The 16,852-nt window shown below is 59.3% G+C and overlaps 1 protein-coding gene across 1 annotated transcript in view; it reads right to left on the reverse strand.

Annotated features, from left to right (window-relative positions):
• KCNQ1 (potassium voltage-gated channel subfamily Q member 1) overlaps window positions 1–16,852 on the reverse strand; it is a 375,829-nt gene that overhangs the window by 269,146 nt on the left and 89,831 nt on the right. The window contains exons 3-6 of the mRNA XM_040255313.1: window positions 6,520–6,646; window positions 6,004–6,082; window positions 5,494–5,590; window positions 4,773–4,913 (exon numbers count right to left, since the gene is read on the reverse strand). Of these exons, the coding sequence (XP_040111247.1) occupies window positions 4,773–4,913; window positions 5,494–5,590; window positions 6,004–6,082; window positions 6,520–6,646 (444 nt within the window). The remainder of the gene's footprint in view (window positions 1–4,772; window positions 4,914–5,493; window positions 5,591–6,003; window positions 6,083–6,519; window positions 6,647–16,852) is intronic.

Consider the following 16,852-nt stretch of genomic DNA (forward strand, 5'->3'; position numbering starts at 1 on the left):
GGGAGCCCGGGGCCTCCTTCCTGGGATCACAGCCTCTCAGGGAGCCCGGGGCCTCCTTCCTGGGATCACGGCCTGTCAGGGAGCCCGGGGCCTCCTTCCTGGGATCACAGCCTGTCGGGGAGCCCGGGGCCTCCTTCCTGGGATCACGGCCTCTCGGGGAGCCGGCCCTCAGAGGTAGGTTTGCTGCTGCCTCATTTTACAGATGGGGAAGCTGAGAAGGTCACAGCTCTGCCCTGGCCCCAGGGCTGGCTGCCTGGTGTGCCTGGGGCCACCCGCACCCGCTGCCAGCCTCGAGGGGTCAGGAAGGACCCGCACGCTTAGGGGCATAAACACACACAGGCACACACGATGTGTGGTCTGTGGGGAGCGGGACCCTCAGGACCAGCAGGGCTGAGGGGCGTGATGGACCTCGGCGGCCACGGACACTTGAGTGTGAATCAGCCTGGCATCTGGCTTGGGGGGCCGCCAGGAGAACCTTGAGCAGTAACAGTCCCTGAAGTGCACAACCAGCCTTTGCTGAGCCCTCACTGGGCACCAGGGGCTTGAACTGTAAAAATCTGCCTGCGATGCAGGAGACCCGGGTTTGATCCCTGGGTCGGGAAGGTCCCCTTGAGAAGGAAAAGGCAACCCCCTCCAGTATTCTCGCCTGAAGAAATTCAAGGACAGAAGAGCCTGGTGGGCTACAGTTCACAGGGTCACAAAGAGTCAAGCACGATTGAGCGACTCAGCCACACCCTGGACACCGCAGGCTCTCCGAGCTCTCGCTGACAGCCCTCCACCCGCTCTCGGAAGTGGGCACCCACCTTACACCCAGCGCAGCCCAGGGTCACTCGGCAGGTCAGCGTGGCTCCACCCCAGTTCCTGGCAGGGTCACCCTACTGCTTCCTGTTTGCCTGTCTTCCTGATGCTGACCATGCTTCTTTCACTTGAGCTGAAGCCGGAAAGTTCTTTCTCCAGATGACAAGGGCTGAACCCCACCCCAGAGGAAACCAGGCCTGAACACCACACTCACTGGGCCTGCCGAGTCCACATAAGAAACCATCCTGGACAGTAAGGACGGAGAGACGGACCTGCCCTGTGGACCCCTACTCATCCCGCAAAACCCAGCTGTGAAGACCCTTCTCTGGCTGAGCTCTCAGCGCCCACGGTCTCAGCCGCATATGTGACCGACAACAGGTGCAGGGGGGGCTCAGAGCTGGCGGTGGCCTGGGGTCCTGTGGACCCTCCCATCAAAGCTGCAGCGCACCCCCGCCTCTGCACAGAGTCCAGCAGGGGAGGAGCCCTGGATGCTGCGGGGGTAGGCGCAGCCCACTGCCCCCTGGGCCCAGTTCCCCAACTCCAGATGAGGGCCTGACATAGGCCCCCACACTGGGCGCTACCAACAGACCTTGCCTGTGAACGTCTGGGGGCCCTGTCCTCACCCAGCCCCCCATGCGGCCCCCAGACCCGTTGGCCTCACCCTGCCAGGACACAGTCTGGCCTGGGAGGTAGAACCTTCTGGAGCCAAGGAACCGGAGTCAGACTCAGTTTTAAACGGCGGTAGAACGCAGGGCGGCTTCCACCCTTTTCACTCCCAATTCTAAATTTAGATGCAGGGGTAAACAGAGCCTGGCAACCTCCGGATCTGAGAGACCCCCGGGCGCTAAACAGAGAAGCCCGTGTTTGCAAAAGCTGCTTTTCCCTCCACTCAAACTTTAATACAAACAAACGCATTTTGTTCCAAGGGCAGAGAAGAAAGTCTTAAATCCTCCCCGACACCTCAGCAGCCAGGCGTGGGGCGCCACACTGGGAGGGGGTGGGGAGCTCTCAACCCCGTGCTCTCACCCCCGTGTCGGGCGCCCCACCCAGGGCAGGGGGAGTGGAGGCGACCCCGGCCTGGAAACCAAGGTTCAGTGAGCAGAGGGACCAATTGGTGAGCCCATCTGGGACAGTGCCGTCAGCGGCAGAGAAGCGTCCCCCAGTGCCCGTGGGCCCCTGGGCCCTCGGAACACAGGCCTGTTGCGACTGGGTTAACGACATTCAGAGGAGACGGTCCTGAGCTCCCGAGTGGGCCCTGCACCCGCCGACCGGCGTCCCCACAGGAGACGGAAGGTGCGGCCACAGGCCCCGGAGTACCTGGGCCTCCGAGGCTGGGAGAGGCAGGAAGGACCCTCCCCTGGAGCTTCAGGAGGCAGCCAGCCTTGATTTCGACTTCCGGTCTCCAGAGGCGCGAGCGAGCACAGTTCTGGTGGTTCACCTGGCTGTGGGCGCCCCGTGGGCCCCAGGCAGAACCGACCACTTCCCAGGCGCATCCACTCATCCGGCCAAGCCTGCTGCTGAGGGTGCCGGGGCCACCCTGGGGGCACCTTCAGCCTGCCCAGTGGGTCCACATGTGGCCCTGGCAGGCTTCCCCCAGCCCTCCCCTACCCCGGCTCTGCAGAGGAAGCACGGCGCAGGGCCCGTCCCACGGGCCAGACACCCAGCCGCAGGCTCTGCCTCCCGCGTCCAGCCAGAGGGGCTGGCCCGGTGCGATGCCGCGCGCCCCTGGGGGGCAGCCTGCCGGGCCAGCAGGCCCGCCCATGTGTGCCAGGCCCCCAAGAGCAGCACAGCCTGCAGGCAGGCCCCGGGCCGTCCACCCCAGCTGGGGAGCCTCAGGGTGCGGGCTGGGCTCACTGCCCCAGTGGCCCATGGCAATGCCACGCAGGGGGAGGGCTGTCTGGCCCCGAAGCCCCCCGTGGGCGGTCCCACTCGCATGTCCTGATTGCTTGTCCAGGATCTGCCAGGGGCACAGCCCAAACTTGAGCCCGGCCTGCTCCGCCCGCCTGAACAGCTGCAGGGGCGCCACCACTGCAAACGGGGGTCGTCTGCCCAGAGCCGGGCAGTGGGGGCGCTGAGCCCGCAGGAACAATGGCCAGGCTGGGCCTGCGGCAGCCAGGCCGGGGCCGCAGCTGACGGCGAGGCCGGGGCACTGGTGCCAAGCTGGGCACAAAGGGGCCGTTTTCCCGGCTGGCGGGCGGATGTTTGCACAGGTGTGCGCGCGGGAGCAGGGCTCACAGGGGCCAGGCCGGGGGCAGCTCTGAGGGAGAGGCCAGGAAGACGGGCGGGCGGGGAGGCCAGGGCCGGGCACCGCTCCCCAGCCGAGCCCCCCACTGCGCCGTCTGGCCCTGGGGATCCTCACGGCCCCGGGTGGCTTGTCCCTCCACAGGCCCTGCCTATTACCAGGCCTTCCCCTGCCAGAGCAGGGGATGAGGTGCCCTCCCTCCAAACCTGCTGGGGGGCCAGCCGCACCCCGGCCCGCAGGCGGCATCAGAGCAGGTCAGCATGTCCTCACCTCCCCGGGGCAGCCTGGCACGTTGGAAGCTTTCAGAACAAAAATGCTGACTTGGCCAACATGAGGAGCCCCAGCCTTGGCCTCTCAAGGGTGGGGATGGAGACACGAGCAGCTTCCTGCCCCACCCGGAGCAGTAGGGACAGGCCTCTCCCCGGAGGGTGGGGGCCCTGAGCAGAGGCTGACTCCCCCACCCCGCCACCATTCTGGAAGGGAACAGGTCGGAGGTGGACACGGTCGGGGCCCAGCTCAGCCTGGACCTGCGGTTCCATGTAGCCGGCGCTGCCCCCAGGCCTCAGCCCCACCTCGTGGGTGCAGCCTGCAACCCCCTCCTCTCCCAGGCTGAGCGGGCCTGGATGTCAGCCACCCAGCCCCTGACTCAAAGGGGCTCCATCAGCCACCCTTGACCTCGGGCATCTCATACCCAGGGCTGGCATCACGCGCTCTGCGGCTTGGGCTGCTCTGGATGCTCCCGGGCACTGGGCCCCCTAGACACTCCTGGGCACTGGGTCCAGTGCACCCTGGGGAGGAGGGAGGGGGGCCAGGCCCGGCTGATGCCCCAGAAATGGCGCCACTCTCCCGCCTGCCCTCCACAGCCAGGGTCTGTCCAGGCCCCCGGGACCCCGCACGTGCCACTCCCAGGCCGGTAAGCTGCTGACCACTCGGTGACTAAAGGAGAGCCTGGGACCTGTCTCTCCACGAGGCCCACGTGGAGGGTTGTTGAGAGGCATCCTCCGCACCCTGAGGTCCCACACCAGTGACGCTGGGTTCCTGTTACGACCAGGCCCCAGGGTGGGGTAGAGGGTACGCATAGCTCAGACACCCTGGCCCTGGCTGAGGCACCCGCAGCCACCCACTGCCAGGCCAAGTGCCACCCCCGTCCCCCAGAGCAGAACCCGGGGCCCCTGCATACTGCCCCAGCCGCGGCCAGTGCCCGACACGCGGGCCGGGTGCCCTGTAAGAATGCGGGAGCTCGCTGCTTTCTCCCAAGGCCCCCGGCCTGGTGTGGTGGGCTCTGGCAGCCACCTGACGATGAGCTCCTGAGTGCAGGGACACTGGGGGGCCTGGCACTGAGCCTCACAGAGGTGGGCTGTGGGGAGGCGGGGGTCTCGGGGTAGGGGTGGGGGTCGACGGCGCTGAAGGGCCTGGCCCAGGGCTGGGGGAGTAGCTGCACCGCCCGCGGCCACATCCCCAGCAGGTGACCCTTGCACACTCGCCTTCCATCCCGTCAGACTTCCCTCCGCAAAACCAGGCTCACAGGTAGAAACGTCAAGGGTGCCACGACAGCAATAGCTGGGCTCCGGGCGTCCAGTGTGGGGCCCAGCCGCCCGCCCCACGACACGCCTGTGCGCAGGCTTCAAGCCCTCGGGGCGCGGGTCTCGAGGACCCAGGGCGACACACTGCCCCACCACCTGCCCGGGCCCAGGGTGCGCAGTGATCTCACGGCACAGAGGTGCCAACTTACCACTCCCCACCACAGGGCGTCTGCATAGCTGCCGAACTCAACCTGGCCCGACTCGTTGACAGCGTCCTTCTCGGCCAGGTACACGAAGTAGGATGAGAAGATGAGGCCCAGGAAGCCGATGTACAGGGTGGTGATGAGCTCCTGGGGACAGAGAGAGGAGGGCGCTTGGTCAGCCAGTGCCCGTGGGCCCTACAGACGCGCCCCAGACAGACATCACGTGTGGGGGCAGGGTCCTGCCGGGGGCCGGCTCCAACCATTACCCGAAAGTTCCACGTTAAAAGCCAGCATGTCTGACAGGCAAGCATCAGGCTTGGAAAATAACCTAGGTTCCCCAACTTGTCAACGGCGAGGTTGGGTCTCCCCATCTGGGAGTGAGGCCAGTGCCCTGGCCCACCCACCCGGCTCTCTCTCCCGCAGGACCTCGGGGAGATGCAGGGACGGGCCCCACGCAGGGGTTCAGGCCGGCCCCCATCCCGCCTTCACGGGGCTGCTCAGGGTCTGCACAGGCTCAGATTTCTGGGCATCCTGATGCTTCTCCCACAGTGCACATCCCTCTTTCCACCTCCCTGAGCACCTCCTGTCCCAGCTTGAGGGAACATGGGCATACCACCCGCCTGGCCAGCCAGGGACTCTGGTCCTCAGGTGGGGGGTGGGGGTAGGACAGCCCGGCTGGCTCGGGCCGAGGCTCCGCTGGGGCCCAGCGCGCCCCCCGACCACGCACCTGGCGGTGGATGAAGACCACGGAGCCCAGCAGCCTCCAGGTGCCCCCCTGGCGGTCGACGTGCAGCATCCGCAGAATCTGCAGGAAGCGGATGCCCCTGCGGAGGACAGGCCCCTGTGGGCGCCAGGCGGCCCCGTGCCCCCGCCCCACCCGTCCACGCCACCCTCCCCCTCCCTGCGGAGGACAGGCCCCTGTGGGTGCCGGGCAGCCCTGCGCCACCACCCCATGCCGCGTGGCCCTCCCCCTTCCCAGGCACAGTGTCAGGGCAGGGGCCGCACATAGGCCTGGAGCCAAACCCACACGTTCCTCAATTCCCTGGGCGGCCAGACGGCCTTCTGGGGGGCAGCCCCAGGATCACCCCAGTTTACAGATCAGCAGACTGAGGCCCCCAGACCTTGGGGTCCCAGCCTGCATCCTAGAAGCTGGTGCTTGCACTTGACTCAGGGTGGGCCCGGAGCCCAAACCCCAGCTCACACACCTTGACACTACCAGGTCCACAGCCCCACCTACCTGATGGCCGAGGTGGCGAACACCTGCCCTTTGGAGCCCACGCAGAGGACCACCATGGAGGCCACCACCACAATGAGGTCTGGGGGGGACAGAGCCACCGTCACCAGCCAGGCAGCTGGACACCAGCAAAGAGGCTGGCAGTCAGTGGGACAGGGCCCCATGAGGGGGAAGCCAGGCCCCCATCCAGGCACGTGTCGAGGCCACCCGACGCCCCCTGCCCAGCCCTGGCTCATCGGCCGCTGAGGGCAGTGGAGATTCCGGTTGTACTGAGCGTGACCAGACCCCCACCCTGCCCTGTCAGCAGCTTCTGGGGGCAGAAGACCTGGCCGCTGATGGGGGCGCCTGGGAAGTCACCCCGCTGGCCTTGGGTTCCAGCCCCATCACAGCTGGAGGAGGCTGGCGCTCTCTCAGCCCTCAGGGGGACTCCGCCTGGTGGTGTGTGTGATGGGGGTCTATCTGCCCAGCCTGTGTCTAGAAACCTTGGGGTGCACCTTCTAGGGGGCAGACGTGACTCACCGATGATGGAAATGGGCTTCCGGGCGAAGCGCAGCCGGCCCCAGATGCCCACGTACTTGCTGCGGCAGCCGGCCGACCAGAGGCGGACCACATACTCTGTCCCGAAGAACACGACCAGGACGATCTCCTGTGGGGGCAGAGCACGTGAGCTTACCTTGCAGTCACACCCGGGGGCAGGCGCCACGCCAGGAACCTCTGCTGAGACACGTCGAGGGAGCAGGTGGCCTGGGCCCCCATCTGCTGCATTGTCCACTGGACAGGCCGGCTGCCCAAGCCCAGGTCCACCGCTGCAGTTGGTACCATAGAGAAAAGGTGAGACATTATGACCGAGTGGGCTTTACACCCGGAATGCAAGGTCAGTTCAACATATGAAGACCAACCAATACAATACATCATGTTAACAGAATGGAGGGGAAAAAAACCACATGATCTCCTAATCACAAAAGGTGGGGAAAAAAAAAAAGCACTCTATACAATTCAGCACCCTTTCACGATAAAAACTGTAATCAAACTAGGCACAGAAGGAACCTGCCACTGATTAATGAAAGCTATATATGAAAACCCCACAGTGAATGCCGCATCCACACAGAAAGGCTGCAAGTGTTTCCCCTAAGATCGGAACCAAGACAAGGGTGCCCACACTCACCGTGTCTATTCAACACCGTACTGAAGTCCCAGCCAGAGCTGCTGGGGAATAAATAAAAGACTTGCAAACTGGAAAGGAAGAAGTCAAATGATCTCTGTTCACAGACAATATGATCCTAGGTATAGAAAGCCCTAAAGATTTCATGCAAAAAAACCTGTTAGATCTAATAAATGAATTCAGCAGAGTGGGATACAAAAGTGAAACTGTTAGTCACTCAGCCGTATCAGTCTTTGTGACCCCGTGGACTACAGCCCACCAGACTGATCTGCCCATAGAATTCTCCAGGCAAGAATGCTGGAGCGGGCAGCCATTCCCTTCTTCAGACGATCTTCCCAACCCAGGGATGGAACTCGGGTCTCCCTTACTGGAGGCGGGTTCTTCACCATCTGAGCTACCAGGGAAGTCGATCACAAAAAATCTTTGCAAACCATGAACAATGTGGAAAGAACACTGTAGGACAATTCCATTTACACTAGCAGCAAAAAAATAAAGACTTATGAATCAACTAAGGAGGCGGAGACTTGTACAACGAAAACTGAAAAAGACTGTTTCAAGAAATGAAAGATGACAAACAAGTGGAAATACGTGTTCACGGACTGGACGACTTAACACAGTTAGGAGGTGGAATGGCAAGCCACTTCAGTATTCTTGCCTTGAGAACCCCATGAACAGTATGAAAAGGCAAAATGCTAGGATACCAAAAGAAGAACTCCCCAGGTCATTAGGTGCCCAATATGCTACTGGAGATCAGTGGAGAAATAACTCCAGAAAGAATGAAGGGACGGAGCCAAAGCAAAAACAATACCCAGCTGTGGATGTGACTGGTGATAGAAGCAAGGTCCGATGCTGTAAAGAGCAATATTGCATAGGAACCTGGAATGTCAGGTCCATGAATCAAGGCAAATTGGAAGTGGTCAAACAGGAGATGGCAAGAGTGAACGTCGACATTCGAGAAATCAGCGAACTAAAATGGACTGGAATGGGTGAATTTAACTCAGATGACCACTATATCTACTATTGCGGGCAGGAATCCCTCAGAAGAAATGGAGTAGCCATCATGGTCAACAAAAGAGTCTGAAATGCAGTACTTGGATGCAATCTCAAAAACGACAGAATGATCTCTGTTCGTCTCCAAGGCAAACCATTCAATATCACGGTAATCCAAGTCTATGGATTACCAGTAACGCTGAAGAAGCTGAAGTTGAATGGTTTTATGAAGAGCTACAAGACCTTTTTGAACTAACACCCAAAAAAGATGTCCTTTTCATTATAGGGGACTGGAATGCAAAAGTAGGAAGTCAAGAAACACCTGGAGTAACAGGCAAATTTGGCCTTGGAATGCAGAATGAAGCAGGGCAAAGACTAATAGAGTTTTGCCAAGAAAATGCACTGGTCATAGCAAACACCCTCTTCCAACAACACAAGAGAAGACTCTACACATGGACATCACCAGATGGTCAACACCGAAATCAGATTGATTATATTCTATGCAGCCAAAGATGGAGAAGCTCTATACAGTCAACAAAAACAAGACCAGGAGCTGACTGTGGCTCAGATCATGAACTCCTTATTGCCAAATTCAGACTTAAATTGAAGAAAGTAGGGAAAACCACTAGACCATTCAGGTATGACCTAAACCAAATCCCTTATGATTATACAGTGGAAGTGAGAAATAGATTTAAGGGCCTAGATCTGATAGATAGAGTGCCTGATGAACTATGGAATGAGGTTCGTGACATTGTACAGGAAACAGGGATCAAGACCATCCCCATGGAAAAGAAATGCAAAAAAGCAAAATGGCTGTCTGGGGAGGCCTTACAAATAGCTGTGAAAAGAAGAGAGGTGAAAAGCAAAGGAGAAAAGGAAAGACACAAGCATCTGAATGCAGAGTTCCAAAGAGCAGCAAGGAAAGATAAGAAAGCCTTCCTCAGTGATCAATGCAAAGAAATAGAGGAAAACAACAGAATGGGAAAGACTAGAGATCTCTTCAAGAAAATTAGAGATACCAAGGGAACATTTCATGCAAAGATGGGCTCAATAAAGGACAGAAATGGTATGGACCTAACAGAAGCAGAAGATATTAAGAAGAGGTGGCAAGAATACACAGAAGAACTATACAAAAAAGATCTTCACGACCCAGATAATCATGATGATGTGATCACTAATCTAGAGCCAGACATCTTGGAAAGTGAAGTCAAGTGGGCCTTAGAAAGCATCACTACGAACAAAGCTAGTGGAGGTGATGGAATTCTAGTTGAGCTGTTTCAAGTCCTGAAAGATGATGCTGTGAAAGTGCTGCACTCAATTGCCAGCAAATTTGGAAACTCAGCAGTGGCCACAGGACTGGAAAAGGTCAGTTTTCACTCCAATCCCAAAGAAAGGCAATGCCAAAGAATGTTCAAACTACCGCACAATTGCACTCATCTCACATGCTAGTAAAGTAATGCTCAAAATTCTCCAAGCCAGGCTTCAGCAATACGTGAACCGTGAACTCCCTGATGTTTAAGCTGGTTTTAGAAAAGGCAGAGGAACCAGAGATCAAATTGCCAACATCCGCTGGATCATCGAAAAAGCAAGAGAGTTCCAGAAAAACATATATTTCTGCTTTATTGACTATGCCAAAGCCTTTGACTGTGTGGATCACAATAAACTGTGGAAAATTCTGAGAGAGATGGGAATACCAGACCACCTGACCTGCCTCTTGAGAAATCTGTATACAGGTCAGGAAGCAACAGTTAGAACTGGACATGGAACAACAGACTGGTTCCAAATAGGAAAAGGAGTACATCAAGGCTGTATATTATCACCCTGCTTATTTTACTCATATGCAGAGTACATCATGAGAAACGCTGGACTGGAAGAAACACAAGCTGGAATCAAGATTGCCGGGAGAAATATCAATAACCTCAGATATGCAGATGACAACACACTTATGGCAGAAAGTGAAGAGGAGCTAGCTCAAAAAGCCTCTTGATGAAAGTGAAAGAGGAGAGCCAAAAAGTTGGTTTAAAGCTCAGCATTCAGAAAACGAAGATCATGGCATCTGGTCCCATCACTTCATGGGAAATAGATGGGGAAACAGTGGAAACAGTGTCACACTTTATTTTGGGGGGCTCCAAAATCACTGCAGATGGTGATTGCAGCCATGAAATTAAGACACCTACTCCTTGGAAGAAGAGTTATGACCAACCTAGATAGTATGTTCAAAAGCAGAGACATTACTTTGCCGACTAAGGTCTGGCTAGTCAAGGCTATGGTTTTTCCTGTGGTCATGTATGGATGTGAGAGTTGGACTGTAAAGAAGGCTGAACGCCGAAGAATTGATGCTTTTGAGCTGTGGTGTTGGAGAAGACTCTTGAGAGTCCTTTGGACTGCAAGGAGATCCAACCAGTCCATTCTGAAGGAGATCAACCCTGGGATTTCTTTGAAAGGAATGATGCTAAAGCTGAAGCTCCAGTACTTTGGCCACCTCATGCGAAGAGTTGACTCATTGGAAAAGACTCTGATGCTGGGAGGGATTGGGGGCAGGAGGAGAAGGGGACACTGAGGATGAGATGGCTGGATGGCATCACAGACTCGATGGACGTGAGTTTGAGTGAACTCTGGGAGATGGTGATGGACAGGGAGGCCTGGCGTGCTGCGATTCATGGGGTCACCAAGAGTCGGACAGGACTAAGTGACTGAACTGAACTGAATTGAAGAGGTCAATACGACTCAACGACTCAAAGTGATCCGTAGATTCAATGCCATGCCTCTCAAAACCGTGAAGACTTTTTTTCCCCCCAGAAATAGCCCTCTTAAATGCAAAAGAAATGCTAAGGGGCTCTGAACAGTCAGAGCGAGATTAGGGAGCCAGCAATGGACTGTTCCTCGGCCTCATGAAGGAAGGAAGTTCTGAGAAGCCACCTCGGACGGGCCTGAGGAGGCTGTCTGCAGGTGCTCTCCTGCTCTGTCCTGCCCCCGGGGGCCCAGCCCTGTCAGAGCCTTCAGCTCCCACGGGTAAGGGCACAGGCCCGGGTCCCACGCCCGGCCTTGCCTGTCCCCGCCAGGGAGCCACGGTGGAGGGTGCTTCCCAGGGCTCCACAGTTAGACTGGCATACAGCACCCAGTGTGCGTCTAGGCCATGCTCGGGGTGTGCTGGGAGAAAAGGTGGGAAAGCGTACTGCCTTCCTTTTGTGAAAAGGTTTCTGGTGGGCAAGGCTGAGTTGGTGAGGGTCGGGTGTGAACTCCTGGGGGCACCTGGGACGGTGGAGCTCGAGCGCGCAAGCCCTGTGGCCTTGGGGCCTGGAGGGTGGCTGAGTCCACCAGGGCGGGGGCCACGTTTAACAGCCCTGGTAGCCCTGGACCTGGATCTGCTAAATGAAGGAATGAGCAGCCTGGGGCTCCCTGAGACAAGGGCTTTGTCTCGTACGTGTGTTTCCCAAGATTCCGGCCCAGCTGGTCCTAAGAGAGTGTGATGAGCAGACGGTGGCCGAGGAGGCCCCAGCAGTGCACGGAGGCGGGTGTGGACGGTCCAGCTCTGTGTTTGCCCATCATGACAAGGACCACAGAGCCGTCACCGCCAGGTCCCCAAAGCTGAGATGCCAGTAAATGCCAGCATCTCCCCAGAGGAGGGGGCCATGGGCCCACTGATGGCCCCAAGGGGACGGACAGGGCCCCCCCCAAAGAGCAGTTCCCAGAGCCTGTACCCAAGCTCTGCAAATCCACACACCATCGGGCTGATCAACCACAAATGAGGTTTTTCTCTTATTTTGATGCATGTTTTTAATCACTTAAATACATTCTTCAGCCCCGTCCTAAGTATATTCAATGCGGTAGAAGTCTTAGGACCTTAAGAAAAGAGCTTACGACATTCAGATGAAGAAGCGCCTCCTGGGAGGCTGCTGGGGTGCTCCCCACACCTCCCTCCACTCGACTACCCTAGCCTCGCACTCAGAGCTACCCGGGCCCTCCTGGGGCTGGCGGGCTCAGGCTGCAGGACTCCTCCTTTGGAGTGAGGTGTAGGAATAATTTAAAACAAGGCTAATCCCCAAATCCTGTTTGAGTCTGGAATGCAGCTGGAGGCTGGGCTGGTTGCTGGGGGCCCTCACTCTGTCACCGTGGGCCCGAGACCCAGCCGCAGCGCTCGTCAAAGTGGCACCACCAGCGCACTGCGCGGGGGGAGCCTGGGGCAGTGGGCACACGAGTGCCCCGGGGTGAGAGGCTCTCCATGCTGCCAGCCCCGCGTGCTGGGCAGGGTGGCACCCAGGGCAAAGCTGGGACCCCAGGACTAGGCACTGCACACTGGACCCAGAGCCTCCCCGTGGTCCCAGGCCTCAGGACTGGGTGCCGCTCACTGGGACCCAGGGCCTCCCTGTGGCCTGGGCCATCGCCATCTCTTGGAGCCCCCTGTTCACTGACCCAGGTGCCAGGAGAGCAGACAGGCGGGCCTGAAGCTGTGGCTGGGCAGGGACTCTGGTCCCAGCCACCCTGGGCCGGGTGCTGCTCCGGAGCTTTGACTGGGCTTGACTGTCCATTTGTGGAGGCTCGAGGCGAGTGGGCCAGGGCTTGCAGGAGGGCTGACCCCACATCATCCTGTGGCACCACCTCTGAGTCAGGGGACCCCCCACCCAATGCCAAGAGGCCCAGGGTAGGGCAGGGACAACTCCTCTCAGATCCAGGGAGAGCCAGTGAGTCCAGCCTCTATTGTCAGCAATCAGACCCAGAGGATGACCCCTCCTCTGCCCAGCCACCCTCCTCACCCTGGGCTTTCTCCACCCTGGGCAGGGGCAGGCCCGCGGCTCAGCTGTCTCTGCAGACCAGGACCCACACAGGCCTACAGCAGCCGCAGAGGCCTCTGGCTCCCCCAGGGCCCGGCAACAGCCGACCCCTCCCCCCACGCCCCGCTCCTCAAGCCCCTGACCTGGCCCCGACACCCATACGCCCATAAGGAGGGTCAGGCTCCCCTGGGTCTCCCAGAGCCTCCCATTGGCTCGAGGCACCCGCCCCGCCCCCGGTCCCCAGGGCTCTGTATCTGGCTCCCGGCCCCTTGGCTCCTCCCCGCCTCCCGCCCCCCTTCCCAGTCTAGCCCAGGCGCCCGCCCTGCCCCCCACAGCCCCCCAGCACACCTGACTTCTCCACTGATAGCAGAGGCGGCGCCGAGGCCCCATCCGCGGCCCCACGTGGGGCCCGTGTGCCCGGATGTGAGCAGAGGTCAAGGAGGCAGCCCTGAGCTCCATCCCGCAGACGGGGGAGGGGCGTCCTCCTGCCAGGGACCTCTGCCAAGACTGCCGCCACCGGAGGCGTGAGGGCCCTCTCCCACCCCCCTCCCACCCGCCACCATCCCTCAGACACAGCAAGGTCGCCTCCCAGCTGCGGACAGCCTCACGGACCAGAGGCCTCTGAGCAGCTGGGCACTGGGACCAGGGCACAGACCTGCAACTCCACGCCTGCGGGAAGCAAGCCGGGCAGGGAGACTTGGGGGCTCTGAGCAGCCAGGCGGCCCCCCAGGGGGAGGCCATGCCCTCCTGTTGTGCAGCAGGTGCCGGGCCCCCGCGTGTATCTCGGGCGATGGGTAGGGAGTGGCCACTGGCAGTGACTACTTGCAAAATTTAAGTTTATTTCTAAAATCAAGTTCCTAAGCAACCACTCAATTAACAATCAGTAAAGAAGGAATCAGCTCAGATGGTAAAGAATCCAACTGCAATGCAGGAGAGTCGGGAAGATCCTCTAGAGGAGGGCATGGCTGCCCCTCCAGGACTCTTGCTGGACAATCCCATGGACAGAGGAGCCTGGGGGGCCGCAGTCCATGGGGTGCAAAGAGTCGGACACAACTGGGCGACTAACTCTGCTAAAGAAGGCATTTCTCTAGAGAAGACGTACAAATGGTCACCCAGCGCATCCAAAGATGCTCTGTCTGTTCATCGGGAAGCTATGAAGCCACAGTGAGGCACCACACCCATCAGGTCGGCAGCTATCAGACAAACCGAGTGAATGTTGGTGCGGGCGTGGTGCACGCTGGTGGGAATGCACGACGGCGGGGCCACTGTGGAAAGCAGGATGGAGGGTCCTTGAAAATCAAAAATAGAACACGTTCGGCGATCCCACTCCTGGACGGATCCTCCAAACAATGGAGAAAGAAGAAGAAAACGGGAAGTCAGAGCTCAAAGATGTTTGCACACCCGTGTTCACTGCAGCCAGAAGGTGGAAGCAACCCACGTGCCCCCTGCCCCGCCCCCAGCAGAATCGCACTCAGCCTTAAAAGGAAGGAAACGCTGACAGGCCTGGGATGTGGATGAACCTCGGGGACACTGCGCTCAGTGACATACACCAGACACAGAAGGACAAATCCTGCGTGATCCTCCTCACAGGAGGTCCCTGAGGGGTCACATCCAGAGACACAGGAAGTCGACAGTGGGGCCAGGGGCTGGGGGTGGGTGGGGGGGAACGGGGTGGCTAATGGGGCAGAGTCTCTGTTTGGAAAGATAGGGACCTTCTGGAGGCGGATGGTGTGATGTTTCAACTGTGCACTTAAAAATGGTTAAGATAGTAACTGTACATGTTGCTACAATGCTAATAAAAATAAAGCCTATCCGTGGTTGTCAGGGGCTGGGGGGGTGGGGGGACAAATGGGAGCCACTGCTGATGGGTGAGGACAAAGGTCTGAAACGAGACGGAGGCAGTCAGGGCACAATACTGTTGACAAGATAAATGCACTTGGAAACAGTGACCTGCGTGATTCACATGTTTTTCCATGACACAAACGCCCCCATGTCCCTGTGGCTCTGCGCTCAGGCCTTCGCCTGGACCTTCGGGGCTGGTCCAGCAGGGCAGAAACAGCTGCCCCAGAGCCCCTGGCTCTGAATCTTCACAGCACATGTGTTAGCTCAGCTTTAAAGGAACAGACGGAGCTCAGCCATTGTGTGCAAACACCACACAGGCACAGCCAAGACCCTGGAGGAGGCCGAGGGGAAAGCGAAGCGCGGAGGTCAGGCCCCCACTGGACATGGGTGGGTCTGAGCCCGAGCCTGCGTGCCAGCTGGGCAGGGGGTGCTTGTCTGGGGACCCGCGCACTCTGCCTGAGCAGGCCCTGCCAGGGGGCAGCCGGATGCCGGGACCCCTGGACTCGACTGTGATACCAGTAAGGGGCACGGCCCACACCCTCCGACGGGGTTTCAGGGGTGACGAGAATCGAGATAAAGGTTCAGCGACGCAGGTGCTTATCTGGCTTTTCCAGCTCCGGTCCACAGAGGAGGGAAGACAGATTCCTCGGGCGTTTCGTAATCACCATGGCTCCACTGCTCCCCACGCGAGGGGTGAAGGTCCACGCGGCCGTCTTATCTGTCGCTTCCTCTCTATCAGCTTGCAAACCCTCTCAACCATCGGGAAGGTGGTCCGAGGTCCAGAGGGCTTTGAGGCCCAGCGCTGCCCGCATTGCCTGGTTCAGAGGCTCTGGGAACAGCCCGCAAGTCCAGCGCCCGTGCAACAGATAATAAGTGGCCTGGGGGTTCAGCCCCGCACATCTGAGCCTGCACGTGGAGCCTGGCTTATGGATGAAAGGGTTTGTTTTGTGCTTCTGCCAAACAACCAAGGAAGCCTCATGGACCCTTATCCTTATCGCCCTGGTGCTCAGATGTTACTGCTCTGTTATCTTCATAATGAAAAACCAATTTTAAAGACAGTGAGAAGCTTAACTGCCGGGAATTAAGCGCTGAGCTTTGTGGGCTTGAGGGGTGGGCACTGATGGAAAGCAGGGGTTGGGGCTGCAGACAGAAGGCAGCACGTCCTCCCTGGTAGCCCCATGGATGCCACGTGTGGCCAACTCGGGCTGGGGGGCCCCTCGCAGGAGCTCCTCGTCCCTCAAAGGCTTCCTGGGTGAGAAGGATGCCTGTGTGTTCTGGGGTAAATAGGATTTCACCAGGCAGACAAGGGGCCTAGAGGAGAGGCGGACGTGGGGGCCAGACCACGCCACCACCAGAGCTGGGGGTGCAGGCAACCAGGGCAAGGTCTGTGGAGGGCACGCGGCTGCCCGGCTCTGGCCAGGAGGTGTTCTCGTGGTGGGGGCTGGTGTCCCCCGCACCGAGCCCGGCTGGCGGGCTCCAGGGCCAGCTGTTCCACCTCCACGTGGGACCCGATAAGCCACAGAAGGAGCCGGCCTCGGCATTCCCGGGAGGGTCAGCTGGCCCGAGCGCGCGGGGCAGGCGCATACGCTGCTCAAAGGCTCTTTGTTCAGGGGCCTGCCTGTGGCCAGCTGCTCCCAGCCGCACGCCCATGGCAAGGGCCTTGGGCTTCCTGGTGACATGTGCTGGGCACAGCTGGCCCCCACCGAGGAATACCAGCACCCCCCCTCCATTCCCCCACCCTCTCCCTGCCAGCACTGCGCTGCCCTGGGGGCAGGCTCACATGCTGGCCCTGCCGAGGGACAGGGGGCGGAGGGGCCCACATAGCATCGGGATGTAGCCCGCCCAGGACCTGTGGGGGCTGACCATCGCCCCTTCCCAGTCCGACCCTGGCTGACCTGCAGAGAGCCCCCCAGCCCAGCCGTATCCCCGGTCCCACGACGCCCCTGAATCTGCAGCCTGACCCGGGCCTTCGGCATCCTGCCTGAGGTCCCAGCTGCCCGTGGTGGTCCTCACAAGTCCACCTTCTGCTCCACGGGGCCTGTGGGCCAGGCCTGGGTCAGGCACTGGGAGAAGCGGGGTGGCCCTG

This window comes from Oryx dammah, unplaced genomic scaffold (genome assembly GCF_014754425.2).
Source record: "Oryx dammah isolate SB20612 unplaced genomic scaffold, SCBI_Odam_1.1 HiC_scaffold_15, whole genome shotgun sequence".
Classification (NCBI taxonomy): Eukaryota; Metazoa; Chordata; class Mammalia; order Artiodactyla; family Bovidae; genus Oryx; species Oryx dammah.